General features: G+C 52.9%; 4 protein-coding genes across 9 annotated transcripts in view; 2 read left to right on the forward strand and 2 right to left on the reverse strand.

The window, feature by feature from the left end:
- CSNK1G1 (casein kinase 1 gamma 1) overlaps window positions 1-19428 on the forward strand; it is an 82455-nt gene extending 63027 nt beyond the window's left edge. For 3 of the 6 annotated variants that reach the window (XM_015872326.2, XM_015872328.2, XM_015872331.2), the window contains 8 exons: window positions 1263-1348; window positions 3420-3504; window positions 5443-5591; window positions 7070-7174; window positions 11163-11270; window positions 11547-11653; window positions 13757-13780; window positions 16406-19428. In XM_015872326.2, the coding sequence (XP_015727812.1) occupies window positions 1263-1348; window positions 3420-3504; window positions 5443-5591; window positions 7070-7174; window positions 11163-11270; window positions 11547-11653; window positions 13757-13780; window positions 16406-16460 (719 nt within the window). In that variant the 3' untranslated portion in view covers window positions 16461-19428. The remainder of the gene's footprint in view (window positions 1-1262; window positions 1349-3419; window positions 3505-5442; window positions 5592-7069; window positions 7175-11162; window positions 11271-11546; window positions 11654-13756; window positions 13781-16405) is intronic. The other 3 variants (XM_015872329.2, XM_015872332.2, XM_015872330.2) reach the window with 2 other exon arrangements.
- A 1073-nt stretch (window positions 19429-20501) lies between these two features.
- On the forward strand, window positions 20502-21840 carry PPIB (peptidylprolyl isomerase B). Its single transcript, XM_015872348.1, has 4 exons — window positions 20502-20680; window positions 20781-20894; window positions 20968-21402; window positions 21474-21840. The coding sequence occupies exons 1-3, from the start codon at window positions 20525-20527 to the stop codon at window positions 21103-21105; spliced, it is 408 nt and encodes a 135-aa protein (XP_015727834.1). The 5' UTR covers window positions 20502-20524; the 3' UTR covers window positions 21106-21402; window positions 21474-21840.
- A 118-nt stretch (window positions 21841-21958) lies between these two features.
- Window positions 21959-23762, reverse strand: SNX22 (sorting nexin 22). The gene is given in 6 exon segments (XM_032446972.1): window positions 21959-22365; window positions 22367-22483; window positions 22560-22654; window positions 22725-22829; window positions 22931-23014; window positions 23316-23762. Coding segments are annotated over 6 exon segments (624 nt in total). The 5' UTR covers window positions 23385-23762; the 3' UTR covers window positions 21959-22211.
- A 124-nt stretch (window positions 23763-23886) lies between these two features.
- SNX1 (sorting nexin 1) overlaps window positions 23887-24682 on the reverse strand; it is a 10654-nt gene continuing 9858 nt past the window's right edge. Inside the window, exons 14-15 of the mRNA XM_015872325.1 lie at window positions 24529-24600; window positions 23887-24288 (exon numbers count right to left, since the gene is read on the reverse strand). Of these exons, the coding sequence (XP_015727811.1) occupies window positions 24238-24288; window positions 24529-24600 (123 nt within the window). The 3' untranslated portion in view covers window positions 23887-24237. The remainder of the gene's footprint in view (window positions 24289-24528; window positions 24601-24682) is intronic.

The raw sequence follows: 24682 nt of genomic DNA on the forward strand, positions 1-24682 counted from the left end.
ACACTTAGTGGCATCCAAGGAGATCTTTATAGCGCAGCCCCACACCAGCGCCTTTCAGTTTCAGATGTTACACTTTGCCGTTCCCTGACCTAATAACCGGTTGGAGAAAATGAATAATGGCTTTCCTTAATGATAGAACTAATTTTAAACCCATCTTCTGTCTCCTCACTTGCTGCCTGGTATCCTTTTTAGAAAATTACATCTTGGTGGCTGAAAGGCAGAAGCCCTTATTAAATGTTTATATTCACTTAAACTCATAAGAGTGGCAGAGCGGTGGCACAGAGAGAGGTCGGAGAGCCTCTCATTCTGGGGAGTGAGAAGAAATGGGCACAAATTCTGTTTCTGAGGAGACTGGGGAAGGGATGGAGGAAGTGAGCTACTGCGGATGGGAGCACTGCAGGGCACTGCACTGCCACCACCTACCGGCCAGCTGGACTCCGTGTGCTCTGTGTTCTGTGCACGGGGGGAGCCTGGGGGAGAGCAGGTCGCTGTGAGGCAGAGGCAGTTGGTGAGCAGTGCTGGGGTCCCTGCACTGTTGGGGAGCTGTGGGACCATTCATCCAGCAAACAGTGATGCCAACAAGATCACCTCCTGCTGCTCTGGTGTCCTTTGCTCTCCTTCATATCCTGTGGCTTGTTGGCAGTATGGGCCACGTTTTGGTGGATTATTTTAAAGGATGCTTTTCCCTTGGCTCAAGGCCTCCTTTTTGTATTTTTTTTTCCTCATCTATAATCATAACATCTGCATGGCAACAGCAGCAAGTGTTTCCCGAGCAAAAGCAGCACTGAAAGGAGCTATTTTTAACCCTCTGTGGTGCACTGAGCTCCAGAAGCAGCAGGAGATGGCTGGCACTGTGCACACAGCAGTTCCCACAGCTGGCTGCAAGTGTCCCCTGCCCACTCCTGCAGGGCTCAGAGGAAGTAATGCAGCACATCCTTTGCAGACAGTGCTGGGCACGCTGGCTCCCAGCTCCTGTCTTCTAGCCCATCCATGTCTTATGTTGCTTGTAACAACTTCCAAGTCCTTTTGCAAAAGCCCTGAGCTACACATTGCATGTTTAAGAAATATGTAGATGTAGCACTGAGGGACACGGCAGCATTGGTGATAGGTGGATGGCTGGACTAGATGATCTTTTCCAACCTTAATGATTCCACGATTCAAGTCAGCATCCCTGCGATAGCTTTCTGCCTGAAATCCCTTTTCCTACTAACCAGACCCATTTCTGCATCCACAGCAGTAATCTATCATCTCTTCTGTTGCAGAGCAAAGTCGTCGAGACGACTTGGAAGCCCTTGGCCACATGTTTATGTATTTCCTCAGAGGCAGTCTGCCCTGGCAAGGACTGAAGGTAGGTTTGAGTCTTAGGTTTTGCCCCTTGAAACTCAGGTTTCTGCCCAGATGCGAATCTGGCAGGGGAACGTATGGAAAATCTGGGCAGAGCAGTCCTGTGTGTCTGTGAATTTGAATGTGAAGGTGTTAGATTTATCTGCAGAGAAGATGCCAAGCCAGAAGTACGTTACCTGTCACTGCAGGTTAGTGTTAACATCACTGAGTCGGTGCAGCTTTGCAGGGAAGATGCAAACAAAGGAGCAGCTGGGACGGGGAGGGCAGCAGTGGGGCTGCTGAGCAGTTGGAGCAGCTTAGCTGTAATGTGAACCTGCCCAGAAGACAATGGTTGTTTGTGGGATTCCAGTTATGGCACACAGTGCCCCAGCTGCATCTAGGCTCGTGTTTGTAACAGGAGCAGTCTGATGGTTTTAGACTTGCAGAGAGAGTTTAGCCTGAAAAGCTGTTTTTCTGGCAGAAGTGTGGAGCTTGGCTTCCCTCCAGGGACACTGGATGCTCAGTGCTCAGTTCTGGATTGTAAGTTTATGAAATGTCGTGTACAGTGCCGAGGGCTGTGAGCAATTGAGTTACAACAGCCACAGCTGACATCCATCAGCAGAATGCCATGTGCTGGCTCCAAGGCTGCTGCTGGCTTCATCTTCACTTCTCCAGCACCTTCCTGATTGTGCAGCTACCGTGTTCACCTCTGCAGCTGCACTGAGTGAAGGTGGTCAGCTTAGGAGGTTTTTAGTGAAGACGGTGACTCCTGTTAGACCTGTTGGTATGCTGTGAAAAAACAGTGAGTGTTTGGGCTCACTGCACACATGGCAGAGTACTGCTGTGGCCAGTGGCATGATAGATCTTGCTAAGCTGCTTTGTCACCATCTTTCCAGAGTTAGCCTCAGCTTTGCCTTATCAACACGTCAGAAGTGTCAGCAGCAACTCAGAAAGCACAAAAGGGATTTTCATGCATAGAAGTGATCCTGGAAGGGCTCAGAACTTTTCTGGCATTAGGTGCATTTCCTACTGTAAACCTATGAGTGTGTTATTCTATTACACATTTTATTTCTGCTTTAGTTTGAACCTACCTGCTTTAAATTAATCCTATAAATTACTCTAAAATAATTCCAGGTTTAAACGAGACTGCAAAATTTTCCTTGGATCAGTGCTGAACTTAGTGAGAATTAATTGTGTGCTCATGGAAGTCTCGTGTTTCTTTCTGTTCAGAGCACACCCAAACTCTTCAGCCTGACAGTGTGGCACCTTCACTCTTGTAGGTTTCCTCAGCCTACACTTCTGGTCTCTGCTGTCAATGTTAAGGTCTTAAGAGAACATCTTACAATGCTAATTATATTGCTGGCAGGTCTAATTGGCATATGCTGAAATGGAGGCTGTAAAACCTGTTGTAGGGTGCCAACTAGATCAGAGTGCTCTGCTTCAGGAGTGATTCAGGTGGGAAAACAAACTGAAAAGTATGTCATTTTTCTGGATGACCAGCTGCTTAATCAGTGCTAAGTGATGGACACTTTGGGGGTGAAAGAAGTAGCATGGGATATGGGAGAAGTGTGACTGATATAATCTAGTGCTTGACTCTGTGGTGGCATTCTATGATGCACAGTAAAAACATGGCGTGTCAAAATTGCTGTCACAGTTTAACCGCTCTTGCAGTTGCTTATGAAGCTGTCATGGTTGCAGATGGCTCTCAGCCTAGGACTGCTCTTTGCTGGAGTGTCAGGATACTGACGTGCTATCCAAGTGTATGCAGCTTTATTTTTTTGCCCTAGGAAAGCTTCCCTATACCAGGACTGGGCTGGTAAGAAATGGGCCATGTGAGCACAACCAGTGTGCTTTCAAGTACTGAAGGTGTTCTGAATGCCTCACTGGATGTTCTTTGCTGACTCCATGTAAAGCACATAGTGAGAATAACAGCAGGATAATATATTGTAATCTAGGATGCAGTTCAGCTGCAAGTAATGTCACCTCCTACCACCCAGAACCAATATTAAATACCTCGTTTTTCTTTCCATACAGCATGTCGTTTCTCACGTGGTTGAACTCTTTCCCCACAACTGTTTTGTATTTGTGTGCTACAGGCTGACACCTTAAAAGAGAGGTATCAGAAGATTGGGGACACGAAGAGAAACACTCCGGTTGAAGTTCTCTGTGAGAACTTTCCAGGTAAAGCACTGATGGAGTGTAGTTGAAGACAGATGTACCTTGTTCAATATGACAGTTCCGAGCAGCTCTGGCAGAGAGTATTTCAGTCATGTACATGCGTTATGTCATTCCTCAAGCCGGAAAACAAATGGGGCTGCTGCTAGGAATTAGCAGGGCTGAGAGCTTGTGACTGTGGCTTGGTACAAGCATAACTTTTCCTACTGTGCAAGCTGGGCAGCACCCAAGTGCCCCATGTCCCTGCTTTTCTTCCTTCCAGCAGAGGACCTTGTTCTTTTCCCTCTCTCAGGTGACTGTGTTGGCTCTACTCAGTTGATTCATTTCCAAATGTAAAGATGAGCAGGTGCTAAAATTTTAGGTGGCCAGCTTCGAAGACAGGATGATGTCACTGAATTCCACCTTCTAACAACAGCTTTAAGGAGAGCTTTATTAAGAATGTGCTTCTAGCAAAGCTTGGCAGCTTTTTTCCAGTTAGCAGAAGTCCATTGCTGAACTGGAGAGCAGAGCATGAAGTGGAAGTCCTGCCCGGGTACAGTGTAGCCTTCATGTAGTGGGTGCAGTATTTTGTCTGTGAGGTGAGAAGCTTGACAACAGGGAGAGCACCCAGGTCCTCACAGTAAGCCCCGTTCCTGTTGGAACCATTCTCATGGACTCACAGAATCATTAAGTTTAGAAAAGACCACTAAGATCATCCAGTCCAAACATCACCCCATCTCACCATGCCCACTAATCCGTGTCCATGGCTCTTTACCAGCACAAGGAGCAGCAAGTCTGGAAGGAGATGTTGTTCACTCTAGTCATGCTCATTTCCCAGGCACGTTTCCATCCCAAATCCACCTAGTTCCAGGCAGAAAGGCATCAGATTGGTTGTTGCCATTTTTGCTTTTTTCCCCATTTCTTCCCAGTGCTCCTTCCTCAGAGCTCTGTCACACGTGCAGATCTGGGCTGAAGGGAGATGAGACAACTTTCCCATGCTTTCCTGAAACTTGTTGGTCCTCCATCTTTCAAAGATAACAGCAGGAGGAGGAAATGACCTTTCTTCTTCTTTTGCTTCAGTGTGACAGACGAGCTGCCAACCATAGGCATAGCTAACCATCATCAAGCAGAGCTGGTTTCATTTTTGTCAGTTAAAGGCAAAAACTGAGCTGGTATATCCTGGTATATCATTCCTCCTGTTGATCTCTGCTCAGAACAACAGTCCTGTCCTGGTATAGCAATCACTGTGTCTACTTTTAATGTCCCTGAGCTGATGTATGTGTGAGTGTCCAGTAGGCAGGCTCAGAGAATTGTCCTGTGTTGTAGAGTGTGTTTTAGTGTTTGTTTTTATACAAAGATATAGAGTGAAACTTGCTGTGGAACTTGCAGGAGGGAGGTAAAGCAGCAGCCCTGTGCAGCAGGTGTGGGACTCCAGCATTGTTAGAGAAGCATTTGAATCGATTTGCATTGTGGGCTGTTGCTAAAGCAGTCATTTTTAAAGGAAAGCCAAAGTTAACAGCAGCAGCCCAGACAATTCTCTCTGTGTGAAGCTCAGTGCAGCAACACAGGCCTGGCTTTATAGCAGCTCATTCAAAAGATTCAGAATGAAAGCAAGCTATTATTAGGCTTTGGGCAGGGCCGGGGGGCTGTAGAGAGCTGCCTGAGGTTCATCAAGCAGCAGGAAGCTGGGTAGGTCATGGGGGGTGAAGGCCTGCTGGCTGTCCTCAGCTCCCATCGATCTGCCTGGCTGAACGTGGCAGAGCCTGGGCAGTTCTGGGGACCTGCCCCTGGGTGAACTTGGAGCACTGTTGAGCTTTGTGCCGTGGAAAGGCCTTGTTGGAGTTAATTGAAAAGCACCTTTCCAGTGTGTGTGTGTATCACATGCTGTGCACTGAGAGGCTTGTAAGTGATGGAGCGATGTGTGGGCAGAGCTGACGCTGCTTCTCTTTTCCCCTTCTCTAACAGAGGAGATGGCCACATACCTCCGTTACGTTCGGCGATTAGATTTCTTTGAGAGACCAGACTACGACTACTTGCGGACCATCTTCACAGAGCTCTTTGAGAAGAAAGGCTACACCTTTGACTATGCCTATGACTGGGTCGGCAGGCCAATCGTAAGTCCCTCCTGCATAATGCAGGGCCCTGCTGCTTCCTCACCTGCCTCACTGTTTGTTCCAGTAGTTCCAGTAAGTGCCAGCGAGTCAGGATCAAGCCACTCCCTTCTTTTCTGTAGCCAGCAAGCACACGCTCAATGCAGTGAGAAGTCCTGGTGCTGTGTTAGGGGGTTCTTGTGGTGCCATGCTTTATCCTAAGGGCAGATGGCCCCTTGCCATCTCTTTGGGTTTGCACTAGTGTGGCACGTTCAATGTTGACTTCTTCCTTAGCAGCCAAGAGCAGGACTAGACTTAATTTATTTTATCCTAACACGATTTGAGACCTTTGGTAATCAATATCTGAAGGCATCCATCTTACAGCTGGAGCGCATACTTGCTTCCTCAGCACCCAGCATAGCAGTTGAGTCGTCACAGAGAAGTACAGGAGATGTGGGCAGGGCTCTGACAGGTGCTCAGGAAACAATAAAAGGCAAACCCATTGTGATTTCTAAAGATCCACGGGCTTACCCTGCTCCAGAGGCTGAGCCGGCTCTAAATATGGCAGGGCAACGTGGGAGTATCCAAGCTCCACTTAGCACCAGATGGAACATAACTGTGATCTCAATCCATCACTCCTATTGTCAAAAGCCATTTGTATTCAGGAAGACCTTGGCTAAAAGATATGTCACTGGGAAATGTGATAAAACATCTGAAGCTCTTCCGTTGGCTGCCCATCTGATCTGTGCCTGTGCTGCAACCCGTCGCTTTGTGTCGTTCCACTGATAGCCTTCCTGCTAACAGCCAGTCACTGTGCACCACCAGTGGCAAAGGCAGCTGTAAATTAATTGTCACCGGTGCCGGATCAAATGCCTTCAGTGCTGAACCTGGTACCGCTGCCAATGACTTCCCATCCAACTATATTTAGCATTACCAACATTTTCTGTGCGCAGAGCAGCTCATTTGAGTAAGAAATCATTCCCTTTGTGAATCATGATTTTTCTCTCATTTTTGTTTAATTACAAAGGCAATTGATAAAAAGCACCTTGTAAGACAAGCTTGCCATTGCTGACAACTGCAGTGGTTGCTATGGAGATTTTGATGTTGTGAGCAAGGATTGTGACTTTGGTGAGAATAGAGCAGATGAAGCTTTAATTTTAACACATTCTGTTTCTATGCAAGCGTGGTTTTTAAAAGCAATGAGACAATGAGCTGAGGAAAACAAGCCTGTATATCTTGCAGTTGCAGTAATCTTATTTGCAGCAAGCTCGGTGCAATCTGACACTGGTAGATTCAGATGTGTCTTTTTACTTCACTCTTCTACAAGATGTTTGGAGCTGGTACCCAGCTGGCAGTCAAATCACAGGGATCCCATAGCCCTTGCTGTAATTATCCTTGGTTGCTGGCAGTACCTTTGGGCAGCATTTTGATGTCTTCCTGCACTGCTGGTGCATGATGGGAGCTGACCTGACAAGTGTCCTAACAAACACCTTGTTTTCCAGCCTACTCCAGTGGGGTCTGTTCATGTAGATTCTGGGACGTCTGCAATAACGAGAGACAGCCACATCCATCGGGACCGACCATCACAGCAGGCCCTGCGCAATCAGGTGTGTTGGCTGCACTGCCTCACTTGGCATCCTTCTGAATTCCCCTTGGTCTGGAGAACAGAAACCCTGTGCCAGTAGGGGTAGCTGGGGCTGATTCCTGCCTTTGTGGCAAGCTCATTTCTTGTTTAATTTAGGAAAACTTTGGTCTGAGCAGGCCTTTGTCAAAGCAACAAATGGCTGAAAGAGCAGTGGATTTCCTCCAGATTGTGAACAAATGGAGTGGAGTAAGATGTGTGTGTCCCATGGACATGCGCAGCATCCAGCTCAGGGTGCCCTGCCCGTGGCACAGATGTAGCACAGCAGGAAGGGCTGCCAGCACAAGGTCCTTTGGGGAGGCTGGGCATTGTGGTCCAGATAAACTGCAAGTTCACGAATTTCCCAATTTTTTCTTTCTAGTGGTAATATTGGTGTTGAGAGTCTGGATTTTCTGTATTAGCAGAGGTGCTCAGAAGTTGAGTAGATCTCCAGCCGTCGGCTCCTAGCTGGAGCTGTTGGTGCTCTTACTTCCCAGTGAGTGGCTCTGGGCTCGCTCTGCTCTTCTAACTGCTGAGTGCTGTTCTGGCTTTGCGTCTGCGATTCCTGCGCCCACACAGCTCATGCAAGTGTGAGAGTGTGAGATGTAATAACCTCTCTGGGCTTGACTCTTCCTTGTTCCATGCAGCTGTGCTTGGAATGATAGACACGTAATATAGTCTACAGCTAAAGCCTTCAGCTACAATCAGGATGAGTATTCCTCATTAGAAGTGTTGCTTGTGGGAGGCTGCACTGTTTGAAGCATGTGTGCAGTACTGAATTTATGCATGCTTATTAGTGTGGACTGGGCTGACGGTAGTAGTAAAATAATCTGCTTTAGTATATTGCCTGATTAATGCATTAGCTCCATCTTGGGTGGCAGTTTGTAGTTGTCTGCTCTGACAAGAGATCTTCATGCTATGTACAATCAAGGCCATCTTGTTCTGTGTGATGGACAATGATGCCTGGCTTCATTTTCAAGCATATTAGTTCATAAATTTTAGTACATAGCACAAAGACAGCTGTCTTATTCCCAAAATATTATTTGGACAGCATTCAGTCTTTGTTCTTTCAAGCCTTTCAGTCTTAATCATAAATCACTAAGACTGGAAAAGACCTCTAGGATCATCCAGTCCAATCATCCACCAACCACCACTAAACCATATCCCTCTGTACAACATCTAATGTTTTTTAACACCTCCAGGGACAGTGACACCACCTAGGCAGCCCATTCCAGTGCCTGACCACTCTCGTGGAGAAGAATCACAGAATCACAGAGTTACCAAGGTCGGAATAGACCTACAAGATTACCCAGTCCAACCACCCACCCATCACCAACAGTTCTCACTAAACCATGTCCCTCAGCAAACGTCCAAGCCAGGATACCGTTGGCCTTCTTGGCCACCCGGGCACACTGTCTGCTCATGTTCAGCCGAGCATCAATCAGTACCCCCAGCTCCATTTCCTCTGCGCAGTCTTCCAGCCACTCCGCCCCAAGCCTATAGCGCTGCCTGGGGTTGTTGTGGCCAAAGTGCAGGACCCAGCATTTGGTCTTGTAGAACCTCATCCCATTGGCTTCAGCCCAGCCCTCCAGCCTGTCCAGATCCCTCTGCAGGGCCTCGCTATCCCCAGGCAGATCCACACTTCCAGCCAACTTGGTGTCACCTGCAGACATGCACTGAGGGTGCACTCAAAGAAGTACTTCCTAACATCCAACCTCAATCCCCCTGGTGCAATTGCAGGGCACCTTTTGTCTTCTTTTTCTCCTAAACTTTATTTAGGATGTTTTGTTATTGAATAGAATCAGTCAGAGAATGGCTTGGGTTGGTAGGGACCTTAAGGATATGTAGTTTCAGCCCCTCTGCTGCAGGCAGGGCTGCCAGCCACTAGATCAAGTAGTAGATCAGATTGCCCAGGGTGCCATCCTGCTGCCCCTCCTGGTCAGTTGTGGTTTATTGAAGGTGTGTCGTAGGTCATAGAAGCCAAAGACCAGAGTGTGACACCAGCCATGCAGCCGGTCATCCAGCTGGTCTGTTCTCTTCCTGCCCAAACCTCATTCTCCAACCAGGAGGACTGAGGAGAGCACCGCCTGCTCTCCCAATCCCTTCAGCATCTTCCCAAGGGATATAAAGACTTTTTGACAACATATTTTCCTTTCCTGGTCTCATTCTCGTGTGACCCAGCTTGAAAGACCAGGAGGGGATGGTAGTCCTCCAGCTTTATCCTACTCAACATCCTTCTCCTGACGTCCCAGATGCAGGCACCCAGCAGGCAGCAAACCTTAGAGAGCTTATCCGGGCAGCATATGGGCACCTCAGTGTCTCTCAGCACAGTGCCTCCAATTGCTAAAATCCTTTGCCTTTACTTAGCAGCACCAGTTTCGATTCAGGTCCTTGATTTGACCTTTTCAATGTGATCACCCCTTTCTAGCACCAAGCTGCTGTGGAAAGTGTGGGTACCTTCTTCTCTCTCCCACGCCAGACATTTTTTATTAGTTTGGGTGCAGAACCAAAAGAAATCTGGCTCTTGTGTCTTCTCACACCTTTCCTGCAGGGTGACTCCAGGCACTCAGGCCTTGCTCTCTGTGTTGATACATGTACAGCTTCATCCCCTGACCCAGCCAAGAAAACTGGCAGTATTAGTGTTTTGTACTCAACATGTTCCTTCACCAACTTCTAAAACTCCATTCAGATTCCCCAGTTGTTTCTAATCTTGTGACCTGCAGCAACTGAAGAAGAATTTCAAGGGAAGTGCTTCTCCAGTAACTCCTTTGAATGTTACCAAGTATACAAAAGGACAAGCAGTGTCTTGGGCCAATGGAACAAACATGTAACAAGAAGATTTTCAGGCCTGCATGGAGGCACCTCCAGGGAAAAGCTCCCTATGAAGTGGCTTTGTTGACCACTCAGGAGAAGCTGCACTGCGGGTCACCCAGGGACAGACCCAGAAGTCACTCAGAGGAAATGATAGTGCTTGTTTTATGGCATACAAGCAGACTGCTTTTCTGCTCTGCTTCCTTTTGCAAACACACTTGTTCCAGTTTGGTGACCAGTTAGTGTTGTACAAGTGCACAGGAAGGTTTCTGGAGTCACCCTTTGCAGAGCTGCTGGCAGCACCCCCGTCTTTTCCCGGCCACACAGCAGCACAGTGGCTCCTCTCTGGCTCTGAGCAGGGCTCAGGCTCATCTGTGTGGCTGCAGGGAATGACTGCACCCAACAACAAAGCCATGCCCTCAGTAACGTCACACTGGACTCCATTCTGTGCCATTGGCATGAGGTCTGACGCGCATCTGCCGGCCTGTCCTGTGCTTCCCAGCCTTGTCAATAGGTTCCTTTGGCTGATGTTGGGTTTGGCTGCACAGAGGTGCTCATTGCCCTCAGGTGGATGCTGGGTGTGTCATCAGTGCTGGATGACCTGTAGGCAGCCTCGTGCAAGTGCAAAGTGGTTCTTCTAATGAAACAAATCAAATTCTAATAATTTCCTTGTATAAAATTTGCATTTACTGGGGATGAAGAAGTCAGTGGAAGTTTCTTGTATACTGCACTTTTAAGTTAAAAAATGAGTATTTTAGGGCAGTCAGGATTGAGTATCCAAACTTGCTGCCATGTCCAGGGTTCTGGTGTGGGACCTGGCAGACAGGGTGAAACACACTGCTAACATTGTTGTTGCTGTGCTGAAACACATGCAGGCGAAGCTGTGCATAGAAGTATCTTCCTGGATAGATGTGAGCTTTGTTGTTTATCACCTAGAGAAGGATTGTACCTCTGCACTGGGTAAAGCTGAAGGAATGTACGGTTATTACTCGGTAAAGTTAAACTGTAGCCTACTTGAATGTCTAAATGCCTTGCTGTTTTGCAAGAAACACCTACAGAGAAACAAAACGGACTAACTCACTAACAGATACCCTCTCATTTCTACACCTTATTCACCTTCTGCTCTCTCTTCTCCTTCTCTCCTGCTTATGGACTTGGAGCAGGCATCATCCGATCGCCGAGGAGAGTGGGAGATCCAGCCCAGCCGGCAGACCAATACCTCGTACCTGACGTCTCATCTGGCTGCAGATCGACACGGAGGATCAGTGCAGGTATCTGCTTTTCCATCTCAGACACTGTGTGTCACTGAATTGCAGTTATGCCTGCCACTATGAGGCCAAGTGCTTGGGAGAAGCCATGTGGCTGCTATAAACAGGGAACGTGATGTGAAGGCTTTCCAGAAACCCCGCAGGAGGCAGGAACAGGCAGAAATTATTTCACAGACTTCCCATTCTTCTAGTATGCCTTGTTGAGATGGGTGGAGGTGTATCACGTGGAACTGTGCTGCGAGGAGAGCTTTGTTAATGGGGAATGTGTCTGTGTTTCAGGTGGTTAGCTCAACCAACGGGGAGCTGAACGTGGACGACCCGACAGGGGCACACTCCAATGCACCTATAACAGCACAGGCAGAAGTGGAAGTGGTGGAGGAAGCTAAGTACGTTGGCTTTACAAACAGGCTTTCCTCTGGTGTGGTCATTAATCCTCCTCCTGTGAAACGAGTGGGGGTATCTACCCATGGGGAAGTACTCGATGCTCATGTCCCATGCCCTTTTCCTGCATATTGCTGCTTTTGTGCATGGTGCCTTCAATGCTGCTGCTGCTTTTTACACTTGTTGTGGCTGGAGAACGTAACTCTTACTCAGAGCATGTGTTGCAGAGTAGATGGTAGTACAAGTACTGAAGTAACGTGAATAGATTGCAGGACTCTCTGAAAGGACAACATCCTGTGTGCTCATGCTGAGAGTGTAGGAGTAGCTTGAGCACAACTCAGTGAAGAAATTGTTGGTCTGAGTTAACACTTCATCTGTGGCTGCGGTAAGTAATGCCAGATATCCACAGTGGTGTGACAGTGATCCTTTCAGGGACTTGGGGTTTTCTCTGTGAATTCTCTCAGTGGACGTTCAGTGGAAGCTGAGAGAGAAACCAGCCCTTCTGCTCATGGGGAGCCGTGTGCTCGCTTTGAGCAGACCTCTCCCCTGTAGCTTGTGGCAAAGAGTGAGAAGCAACATGCGTAGTTGCTGCTTTGACCATTTTGACCTCCATTGCACACGTGCTGCATCTGGCACCATCATGTCACCTTTTGCATGATCCTGAGCATGAGACCTTCTTGCTGCCCCCGAACTAGAGCAGGACCCCAGCAGGTAATCCCAGCTTCCCATACAAGGGGGAAGTGGGCTTGGAGCTGCCCCCAGATGGTCAGTACTGTGACGCTGCCCCAGTGCCTGGCTGTGGGCAGACTTGGTGACACTGGTGTGGCTTGGCTCAGCCCTCTGCTAGGAATGATTTGTGAAAGGATAAGAAGGAAAACGGGGACGTGTGAGAAAGGATGGAAGTGGCCCTGGAGTATCCATCAGGCTGGAGCCTTCTGTTCCACCTCATCACTGTTGTGCTGAAGGTCTTTTGCTGTCTGTCCTTCAGAAAGCACTCCTGTGATCTTCCTTGCTGGGAGCTGGGCAGCTATTTGAGCAAGAAGTGGATGTGCTTTCTCCTCCCAGACAAGGGAGTGAGCCATGGTTTTGACACAGGATTCTCCTAGAGCATGGTGGGGGGGGCAGGACTTGAGGTGCTGCTTGGAAGGTGGGCGATATTCCTCTTAAATTTGGGTGTTGGGGCCTGCAGTGGCCGCAGGTTCGGTGTTACAGGCTGTGTCCTGGTCAAGATGACTGAAGTGGGGCTTTTTCCAGGCATGTGCCTTGGGGCAGATGGCCACCCCAGCAGCTCTTGTACAGGAGAGCATCAAGACAGGTGAAAAGAAGCATGTGTGAGCCATGCAGCCCAAGCTGTGCCTGGCCATTTGTCCTGTCCCTCCCAGACTCTGTGTGGTTCAGAATTGATTTTGAAGGGTTTCAGTGGTCGCTGTGAAGGGTGCTCTGCACCAGCAGGTCTGGGGGCTCTTGCTGTAGTTCCCTAGTTCCTTGCTTCATTCCTCTTGCCTCAAGGATGGCTGCCTTCATCTTTCCTTGCATCTGTGACCATAAATCCCCTTGGTTATGAGGAGATCAAAGGATTTTTAGACTCAAAAGATTGATTTGCTGTGTAGCAGTTCAGAAAGTGTTAGAACCAGCTGGATTTGGGGCTCTGTGTTTTGAGACAAGATGCAACACTGGAAAGGTCTTTCCCTGCCGCTCCTGGCTAACAGAGGAGCTGTGCACATGCTTCTGCTTTGGGGTCCCCTGAGGACACTGTGAACAGCAGCTCACAGACAGAGGTCCATGATGGGATCCAGCAGTCTCCTGTGTGGTGGCTTGGAGCTCCTACATGATCTCAGGCCCCAGAAAGAGCCTCCAAGGGCCTGTGACCGTGGGGAGAAGGTGCAGTGTTTGTCTGAGGTCTCACAACACTGGAACATGTGGTGACTCTCAGCGGCACTGTGCAAGGGCCGAGGTGGTTGAGGGCTGGGGGGGTGGGGGCAGGCATGGTGTGTGTCTGCCAGTCTGCACTGCATGTTTGCATGGCTGCAGTGACATGCTTTCATCCCACCTCTGTGAACTAATTGCTCTTTCTTCCTTTCTGTGTTTTTTCTCTACACTCTCTGTAGCTGCCTGAAAATGCTCAACTTGTGGTGAGTCCCTCTCTCCAGTCCACATGCAAGGGGGAGCGGACCAGACTAGACTGGGGTTGGCAAAATCCAACCAACCAAACCATAAACAGGCACAAGCTCAATGCCAGCCCAGGGCTGTTTTGGTTTCGGACCCTGCTGGGCACTTCTTGGGGAGGGTGCGGACCATGTCTGAGGGGCCATTGAGGCCCAGCAATCAGACAGATGGCTGAACTGATCTGTGCAAAAGACAAATTCGAATCCTTTCCTATTCGGCTTACCATATCCCCCATAATGTCCGTGAGCAATGATGTCTAATGGAGCTGGGCAGACTCGGGAGCAGGCTTACCTGACATCTTGCAGGACTTCCTCTCACAGACGATATGAAGGGAAAACCCTGCCCTGGCGTGGAGGGGAGGGAGCAGTCGGTTCCTGGGAGAGTTCCTACAAGCACAGCTAGTGCCTGCATAGTTAGTGGGGGCATAAAGCAGTGGTGTTCAGTAGTGACATTAGTGACAGGAACCCAGCTGGAGCTGCAGCCTGCAGGGTGGGTGGGAGGTGGTTGCTTTCCCAGCAGCAGGCTGAGGACTGGCGGAGCACTGCAGCTGAGCTGGTTCTCTGGGAGAACCAACCCTCTGGTTTGGGATCAGCATCACTCCAGGCCCAGCTCCAGTGCATGTATCGTTCATCAGGCTCTTGAAGCTGCAGTCCTGGCCCCGAGGAGGCTGTGAGGTGCTCCCTCCCTCCTTGTCCCTCTGTGGCCATGGCTGTGATGCGCCCGGTGCTGCAGAGGGCTGAGCTGAGCCTCCAGCATCCCCTTGAGGCCCAGGCAGCACCCCGGGGTGGGTGGGAACCTTGCGGAGCAAGGTGGTGATGCCGCTGTGGGTCAGGAATGTCCTTGCTTGATGAGAGACTGACCCGCCTCTGCCCTGCTCTGCATAGGCATTGCCTCTGATACCTCTGGCATCTCTGGCTTCTCTGTATGTCGTAGTCTGGGGCTGTTCTCTTGGGCATTGTCTGCATGCACAGAGATCACATTCTGTAGTTGTCAGCCTGCCTTATCCTCTCGTTTTGGTGTTCTGCCTCTGCCTGTCTGACCTGCCAGGACTTCCTTTCCTGAACCCTTCCCTGGACCTCTGAGTAACACCCTAAAAAAGACACGAATCTCAAGGGACAACAGCCAAAAGTCAGCCAGCTCCCTCTGTATAGTGCCCAAGGAAACGAGTGCTTCTCAGCCCTCTTCTCTCCTTATCATCTGCATGTGGAATCATAACTTGTGCATTGTCATCATCTTTCCCCATAACCATCCCGTCCCTTACTTACCATCACCCATGTCATGAAGGAAGGTGGCTGCCATGGGAGAGAAATACTGCTGTAGGTTAAACCCAGAGAGGGTGGCAGGAGGACTGGGGCAATAACATGCACCACCAGTCCCGGAGCAGGGGGTGAGAGTGCCAGTAGGGTGCCTGCACTGGGTGCACTGGGTGCAGAAAGCTTCAGAGCATGCTGTGAGTGTCAGAGCAGGTCCTGGGGATGGAGTGCTCCCAGCTGACAGGTCACTCTGGGCCTGTGTTCCTGGAAGGACAAGCGTGTCCTGGTTTTTTTTGGCTCACCTCTACACTGAGCCTGTTAGGAGCGCCTGACAGGAACCCAAAGGCAGATTGTGATGTTACACTTCCCCTGGCAGTATGTTCCTGCAGGAGCGTGCAGTGGGCAGTTGCCCTCCCACAGCTGTGGCTTTGAGCTCCGTGTGTCACAGGGCTGCAGTCTCCCAGCAGACAGTCGGTGCTGGCAGGAAAAAATGGTATTTGTAGAAAATAATAGCTTGTAGGAAAACATGGTGTTTGCATACTTATGCTGCTTAGCTTCATGTCTGTCCTGCAGCCTGGAAAGGTGGGCTTTCCACATCGCTCCAGTCATGGCTGTAATGGCTGAAAGATCCGTAGCTCAGGAGCAGAACTTGGGCAGAACTAACATTTCCTCTGTGCAGAGGGTTCCTGGCGCAGGCTGAGGGTGGGAAGGCAGTCACACCTCAATGCCCAGTCCCTGTGTTAGGAAGCAGCAGGGCTAGGAAGCCTGGATTTGATGCAGAGCCACCAGTGCAACCACCTCTGCTGGAGGCTGAGCAGCACTGAGCGTTTTTCTCTCCACCTCAGTCTCCACTCTCCATCCTTTTGCTTCTCCTGATCCCTGGGCGCTGCACATCTCCCTCGCTTTCGCAGAGGGGAGAAGCAGGTGTTCTGTATCAAAGGTGGAAGTTCTGCTTCTCGTGAAAGGTTCAGTAAAGGAACCTGGTCCCTGACCCGAGATCTCTTTGGCACCTGTCTTTTTAGTGAGCGCTGTTGAACCTGTGTCTTGAAGCCGGGGACGCAGCCAGGCGTGCAGCCAGGGCTTGCTGTCCTCGTGCCCTCCGGGCTTCCCCCGAGGTCTGGCCCTATGATCCTTGTCCCATTGCTCCCCACGTGGCGAGCGCCGGCTGCATCAACCCCCGGCCCATCCCCGGCCCATCGCTCTGGGCACGTCCCGGCTCCAGCTGCCGACCTTGCGGGCAGGTCCTGGGCTGGGGCCGGGCACGGGGAGCAGCCGGTGCATGCGGGGGAACCGCAGTGGGGTGCGCGGGGCTGACCGGCCTTGTTCTTTGTGCTCCAGGTGCTGCTGCTTCTTTAAGAGGAAACGGAAGAAGACGGCTCAGCGTCACAAGTGACCGGTGCCTCCCGGGCCTTGCAGGAACACCACGTGCACCTGCGGCTCTTGCCCTGGCTAATTGGAAGGGGCTTCTCTTTAGGGGGAGGAGGAGGCATAGGAGGAAGAGAAAAAAAAAAGAAAAAAAGAAAAAAAAAAGAAAAGAAAAAGAAAAACAAACAAACAAACAAGTGACATTTTAAACCAAAAAGAGAAGAAAACGTTCCAAAACAAACCACTCTTGGGTGGATCTGCTGAATGGTCTCCCTCGTTCACTCCAAGCCTGACGCTCCTTTTGGGACCAGGACTGTGGCTGGCTCAGGTCTTGGTTGCCCGGGACGGGGGCTGGCTGACCCTCCTTCCCGTTGGTTACGCGAAGGCGTCGTTCATGCAAACGTGAGGACTGTGCTTAGTTCCTGCTCACCTTCCCCTCCTCCCTCCCCTGCACTCTTTGCTCCTCTGCCTTCCTCCCTCCTTTAATAAGAAACACTGTAGGCTCAATGGCTCTGGAGGGGGCAGGAGGATGCGGTCGGGGCAACAGAGTTGCATGGGAGAAGGGCCTGACTGCTGCAGCAGTGCTACACAGGTTCCCCCGTAGGCTCCTTGGGAACAGTGACACTGTAACGTGCAAGCTGTGAGAAATTTGCAATCTACTGTTCCAGTTGGGTTTCCCGGCTCCCCTCCCACCTCCCTCCTCTGACAGTAACAGAGCAATGTGGATTGTTTTAAAGAAACTGACGTTGTTGCACTTTTTATTCTTTTTAGCATTACAGATGCACATTGTATCTGTGGATCTCTGCGTGGACCAGTGGTGCCAGCGCAGACATTCAGCTGGGAACGCATTGGGGTGCAGACAGTGCCCTCCAGTGGGGATGTTGACGACATCCGCACAACCCTTGTGCCAGTTTGGGGTTCCCAGAGCCCGCCCTGGGCCGTGCGCTGAGGAAAGCATACTTGAATTTTCAATCACCCTTCCCATCTGCCAGTGAATGTCCCCACCGTGGTTTCCTACACCGTGCCTGGCCCAAGCGGCCCACAGACATGGAGGGCCAGCTGTTGGCAGCAGGGAGAGGCAGAGCAGGGTTAATGTAACTGGGAACTGGTGCTTCCCAGGCTGCAGGCATCGCTTGGTGCGGGGCTGGGTGAGCACACGGCCTTCCCCAGCCCTCCATTAGGGTGGTTGTGAACACACACCTTCTGCGGGGAAGCGTGAGGAGCAAAGCTTCCCATAAGGAGCAAAGCTTCCCGGGCAGAGTGGCGATCCTTCACTGCCTTAATACTGATTTCATCTCCAGACAGTCGGATGGGTTTGACTGGAATAGCCTTGGCATCCTCCCACTGAGCTCATGGTTTGTGCGTGGGCCAAGCACTCAGCTCACAGGGCACCTGGGTGTGATGCCTTGTGTGTCCTGCTGCCACGCTTCCCCAGCCTGGAGGAGGCTGAGGCTGCTCCTGGATGTGGCAGAGCTGTGCAAACTCGGGCAGTTTTCGGGGAGTTTGTGAATAAATAGATGCTCATGCTTTGTGTTTCCATGTGTGCCACCTGACTGCACTGGGACTGTTTGCTTGAGGGACTTCACTAGCTGTTAACATGGGCCTGTGCTCCATGGGGAGTGTGGAGGGAGGGAGAAAGAGACGAGGCCTTGCAGCCCGTTGCAAGTGATGAGCTGTGGGCTGTGGTTTGTGGTGTGACCCCCAGGAGCTCCCTTCCTCAGCACATGGGGCAGAGCATCGCTCCTTGTGCTTCCCGAAGCAGGTGTGATGTCAGCACAGGAAGGCACTGCTTCTGTGCCAGGATCCCCTGGCCGTCCTTAGCCATCTTTGCCTCTTGTTGCCTTACCTGCCGGAGCTCTGAGTGTGGCCGTACCTCCTCCCAGCGGCCCCTCGCGCTGCAGCCTGGCTCACTCCTTGCTTGCACGTCCTGCAGGAGCTGCACGCCCTCATTCTGGCTTTCCTTGGGGTGCACCACAGGCTGGGGCAGGAATGGACCTTCCATCACCTGCGTGCGAGAGCCGGGGCATGTTGTCCTCCCTTCCCCTCCCAATGGAGGGTGGACAGGGACCAGCCACGTTCCACCCTCCCCGTTCTGACCTCTGCTGCCTCTCTGCAGTGCTGTGTCTCTGGCACGGGCCCTCTCTGCTGTAGGAAACCATGGTCTTAAGGGGGGAAAGGGGTACAGATGCTCCCTTGGAGCGTCCATGTGCTCTGCAGATGGAGCCGGGCCTCGAGACACTTCTGTTGCTGCCCTCCCAAGCCCCACTAAGTGCCTGTCACCAGAACTCGATTCCTTCTGCATCTCCTGCCGTGTGTGGTCATTCCTTGCTGCATCCGCCCCAGGAGCAGCTCGTAGTTGCAGCATATGTAAGTGTTTGCAGGGTGAGGGAGGGCGGGGGGAGAAGGGGCCATCTCAATGGTTTCTGTTCTTAAATGGTTTTTTTTGTTGTTGTTGTTATTGTTCCTTTTTTTGTTTGTTTATTTGTTTTTTGTTTCTTTTTTAAGTGAATGTATTGAATTGTTTAGGAACTTTCCTGCCCTTGTTTTTAAGCGGGTCGGTCGGTCGGAAGGCTGTTTCACCGCCACCCACTGCTTATCTCCGGAGATACGATGTTCTTTTAACCCTATGACGATGTGTTTGTAGGGGAGGACAGTCCCCCCACGGCATGCTGGTAATGCTCACTTGTACCAAGCCCTCTTGCACTATAATCGTACGTTGGACTCTTTGACGGGGCAAAGATGGTGGGAATAAAAAGCAGGTTAAATAAAAGCAGGTTGACAGCGAGAGCTGCACGTCACGATCCGCCATCGCGGGGCGGGAGCGGGGAGAGCCGAACCGGGCCGGGCCGGGAGGAGGCGGTGCGACCCGCGGGGAGAGAGGCCGGTCTGCGGGGAGGGGCAGCGCGGTGCCGTCTGCTGCGGTGTCAAGTGAGACCCTTGTTCCGTTGGATTTTGGTTTTGTTTAGTTCTTTTCAATAAAACATTGCACTGCTGCATTGTTCTCCATGGAAAGGCGCCTTTCTTCCCCCTCCCCCACAGCATCGCCTGCTTAGAGGGTATTTCCCTTCACTCTGCTTCTCCTGGGCTCTCGGTAACCTTCCACAGCACCTTCCCGGTGCTTTGTGCTTCACAGCCCGGACAGCTCGGCCCTGCGGGAATGGAGGCGCCCATTTCTGTCCTCTCTGTGCCCCCACGTCCCCACCTTAACCAGAGGTTTGTCCTGGGACCAGCACATCTTCATTGGCAACACAGATGGTGGCATTGAGTGCACCGTCACCAGGCTGCTGATGGCACTGAGCTGAGTGCTGAGCTGGTACAACAGAAGGGAGGGATGCCAACCAGAGGGACCTGCGTGGGCTCACAGAGTGGGATCAGGTGAACAGAATGAGGTCCAACAAGGCCAAGTGTAAGGTGCTGTACTTGGGTTGGGGCAATCCCAGATATGAGTACAGATAGGAGAACTCCTTGAGAGCAGCACTGCAAGAAGGACTGGGTGGTTCTGTTGGATGAACAGAGGCAGCAGTGTCCATTTGGGGCCTGGAAAGCCAACAGCATCCTGTGCTGCACCAACAGAGGGCTGGCAGCGGGCAGGGAGGACACTGCCCCCTCTGCTCTGCCCTCACTGTGCCCAGACCTGGGGTCCCAGCACAGGAAGGGTGTGGAGCTGCTGGAGCGGGGCCAGAGGAGGGCACGGAGATGCTCCGAGGGCTGCAGCACCTCTGTATGGAGACGGGCTGAGGAGCTGGGGGTGTTCAGCCTGGAGAAGAGAAGGCTGCAGGGAGACCTCAGTGCGGCCTGCCAGTATTTATAGGGAGATGGTAACAAGGCCATGACAGGAAATAGCGGCCGGGATGTGACCGGAAGTGCCGCCCCCTTCCCGCTCCCATTGGCCGTTCCCGCCCCGCTCCCTCCCGCCGCTCTCGCCCCGTGCCCGCTGCTGATTGGCTGCGCCTCCGCCGGGCGACGTGGCGGCCGCCCTACGGCTCCTCATCCCCCCCCGCCCCCCGCCGCCGTTGGTCGCGCCCGGGCGTCGCGCGCGGAGGGTCCGGGATCGAACCACCTCCGGCGGGGGGGGGAGCGGGGAGGGGCCGGATGCAGGCGGCGCGGAGGGCGCTGCGGGCGGGCTGCGAGCGGCGCACCATGAAGGCGCTGGTGGCGGCGGCGGCGCTGGGCGCGGCGCTGTTATTGCTGCTGCCCGCCGCGACCAGGGCCGACGAGCGCAAGAAGGGGCCCAAGGTCACGGCCAAGGTCGGTGGGGGAGGCCGGGATCGGGCCGGGGCCTCGGTGACCGCGGGGCCGGGCGGGGGGGGTGGGCCCGGCTGACGGCCCGCACGTTCCCCCGCACAAGGTGTTCTTCGACATCCGCATGGGCGACGAGGATGCGGGACGCGTCGTCATCGGGCTGTTCGGAAAAACCGTGCCCAAAACGGTGGAGAACTTCGTGGCTTTGGCCACCGGGGAGGTGAGAGACGGGCCGGGTCGGGTCGGGTCGGGTCCGCATCTCTCCGTGCGGGTGACGGCCCGGCTCTGTGCAGAAAGGGTTCGGCTTCAAGGGCAGCAAGTTCCACCGCGTCATCAAGGACTTCATGATCCAGGGAGGGGACTTCACCCGCGGGGACGGTACCGGAGGTACGGACGGCAGCGCTCGGGGCTCACAGCGGCAGCTCGCGTAGCTCGTGGCCGCCCTGCGGGGCTCACATGGGCTCCGGTTCCCCTCCCCGCCCCCCTCAGCGCCGGCCCCGATGTATTTCCAGCCCCTTGCCCTCTTCTTTCCTTTCTCTCCAGGAAGAAGCATTTATGGAGAAAGGTTTCCAGATGAGAACTTCAAGCTGAAACACTATGGAATTGGATGGGTCAGCATGGCCAACGCCGGCAAGGACACCAACGGCTCCCAGTTCTTCATCACCACCGTGAAGACACCGTGGCTGGATGGGAAGCACGTGGTGTTCGGCAAAGTGCTGGAGGGCATGGTAAGGGGCTGGAGGTGAAGCAGGAGCTGCAGCAGCTGCTTTTGTCCCTCTGACCCCGCTGCTTCCCCCAGGACGTGGTGAGGAAGGTGGAGAACACTAAGACGGACAGCAGGGACAAACCCCTGAAGGACGTCACCATTGCCGACTGCGGCACCATCGAGGTGGAGAAGCCCTTTGCCATCGCCAAGGAGTGACCCGTCCAGCCAGCTGGTGCTGCAGGGGGCCCTGTGCTGTGGAGACCGACCTCCATGTGCTGCAGGCTGCCCTCCTGCCCCATGTGCATTCCCCAGTGGCATCCCAGAGCACGGGCAACCGCTGAGGTCCCATTCCCAGCCCCTGCCACCTCCCCAGGGACAAGACAGGGCCCCGCTCTGTTGTCCAACACTTCTTTTGTAAGAAGCACATGCACCAATAAATGTGACCAATGTGTTTTTTATAGACTTGCCTCTGTTCTGCTCTCTTGAGGGGTCAGCCCCCCCCCCCTCACCCCCTTCCCCTGTCTCAGATCAGCCCCTGCTCTAGCCCTACATTTGGCAGAAACACAGAGCCAGCTTCATGCAGTGCAGCCACGGTGGTTTATTGCTCCAAAGCCCAAACACCGGGGGGGGTTTCCAGTGAGGGTTCAGCCTTCAGGGACTCCTACAGCAATGTGCCATTACAGGGCAGCAGCTGGCAGAGCTTCAGCTCTCCAAAACAAGGCACGTGGTATTGGAGAATGCAGCTCCCAGCAGGGCTTCACCTACCTCCTGTGGAAGGTTCTACTGACAGGATCCGTGGTGCGACACCGCTGCTGTAGGTGATGGGGGTGCTCAGGAACCCAGCTTCCCCCAAGGCACAGCCGTGCAGGGGAAGCAATGCCATGGGCTATAGAGGCCCTGCAGCACCCCGCTCAGCACGGCGCTGGGGAGCGCATCTGCAGAGAGAAGCACAAGTGCAGCTTTGTGAATGCCAGCAGCACCGAGAGCAGGGAACAGGGGGGCTGCAGGGCCACTCATCCCACTCCTTACCCATGGCTGGTGGCTGCACATAGGGATCAGTGCAGAAGCCAAGGACAGGCCGCTGGGAGGGCGAGTGGCTGACACTGCAGCAGGAGAGGGATGTCAGCAGCCAGCAGTCCCTGCTCTGCTCCCAGCCCCCTGGGAACCCCGCAGACTCACAGAGGGCTGCAGCCCTTGGGCTCCTGCTGGCAGCGCCGCACCTTCAGGAAGTCCAGCACGTCCTGGGGTAGCTCCTCATTGTGGCACAGGATGCCCTGGGGTGGGGACAGCACAGTGTGGGCAGCCCTGGGGTGCAGGTGCCACTGCCAGCCCCCCGTGTCTCACCTGGATGTAGAGCTCCAGGCCCTGCCGACGCTGCTCCAGCACCTTGGGCACCCAGTTGGGGACGCGCCGCGGGGGGAAGTCGGGCACCTTGCAGTTCTTCTTGATCTGGGGCAAAGCGGGAGGTGTGGGTGCCTCGGCCACCACCGTGAGTCCCCAGGGAAGGCCCCTGGCTGCAGACCCCCTGCCCCATGGCCCCAAGTGCTCACCCGCTTGTGCAGTGCCTGGAACTCGCTGTAGCGCTTTGCCACCACGTGCCGCCGGCCATTGCACAGCACCTCCACCAGGAACACCTGCACCTCCTCATCGTCACTCTCATGCTCCCAGGGCAGGAGCCCCAAACTGCCCCATGGGGCACATAAGATCCCCCAGGGCAGGACAGGAGATGGGACTGCAGGGACCATCAGCCCCCCCCACCCCCAACCCCTTCATCAGGGTCAGCAAAGCCCCTGGAGAAGGTGGGACCACCACAACCACCACACAGGGCAGAAAGGGGACACTGTCCCCAGGAATAGATTGGGTCCCCCAGGGACAGGCCGGGACCTCCATCACCACCCCAGGGCAGGCAGGAACCCCCCCCTCCACACCCCTCACCGTATGTGCCTTCTCAGGGCCGTGCGCCGTCACCTCTGGCTCCGCCGCAGGGATGGAGACTACAATCATCGCCCACCACTGCTGCCAGCACCAGAGGACCACCCCGTCCCACCCCAGCTGCTGGGGGCCAGGAGAGCCTTGGTGCTCTGCAGCCCGAAGGTAGCACAGGGACAAGAGGAAAGGAAAGTGGGAAGTCAGCACAAGCGCGCTTTTCCCTTTTTTTTTCTGTCGCCTGTAAGACTCAGTATCAGTTTTGATCAGCGCTGCCACAGCCCCAGAGCCAGCACTGAGAGACCGCCCCTGTTATCACAGGGACAGGGGAACATCACAGCCTCCTGCGGAGCAGCTCCAGCCCCGGGCTGAGCTCAGAGCCTAAAAAACAGCAGCTGGGCCTTGGTGAGAGAGTCAGAGCTTAATCAACAGCCGGGGCAGGTGGCTGGGCCGTGCCAAGGCCACAGGTTCCCTGGTCACAACAAAGCCAGAGGCAGCACCACCTCCCTCACATCCCTGCGGCCTCTTCCCAGCTGCCCTGCTCCCTCCCTGCCCTCTCCCACAACATCACACGCCTGGCTGCCCTGATACAAGTTTTATTACATAGTCGTAATGGCACTGCAGCAGTAAGATAATCCTAAGAGCCTTAAAACCCAGCCTGAAAAATATACATTTGTAGCGTCACTAACCCCCTTTACTCTTGACCTATTCAGGGCTGGATGGAAAGCAGGAAAACTCCTTTCTCTTCAGTAAGAAAATATATGTTGCTAAATGAAAAATATACAGTTAGAAGAGTTACTGGCTTGTAAGCTGCTCATCTGGGAGTTAAACCTCTACCAGCGCTCAAGTGTTTAACTAGGGTTCATTCACGTGTAAAAGAGGTATAGTGTATAAAAAGGCAAAGTTCAGGTATGCTCTTGGCTTGGTCCAGTTAAGAAATGGCCTTGGCTTCAGGTAAGAATGCTTCCCAGTACTTCACCAGCTGTGGAGAGGAGGAGGAAAGAGTCAGGAGCCAGCACAGCTCAAGTGCATGGTGAACGAGCTTTCAATTCAGACTTGGGAGGGTTTTAGAGGCTGAGGAGGAGCTTCTGCCCCTTCCAAAACACACAGCTCTGCTGAGGCATCTCCTGTGGTACAATGCTTAATGAGCTGCTCTTGTTAGCAGGATTCCCCACTGTGGGCTCAGGCTGAGCTCCAGAGAGAGCTGGCAGTGGGCACTCACCTGTTGCTGAGAGTTCAGTAACGTCTCCAGGTACTTTGTCACATGGTTTCTGAAGTCCTTAGATTTCTCTTTCTGCAAGAGATGGTTGCAGCAATGAGCACAAAGCTGCAGCAATGAGCACAAAGCTGCAGCAATGAGCACAAAGCTGCAGCAA

The sequence above is a fragment of the Coturnix japonica genome, chromosome 10 (genome assembly GCF_001577835.2).
Source record: "Coturnix japonica isolate 7356 chromosome 10, Coturnix japonica 2.1, whole genome shotgun sequence".
NCBI classification, from domain to species: Eukaryota; Metazoa; Chordata; class Aves; order Galliformes; family Phasianidae; genus Coturnix; species Coturnix japonica.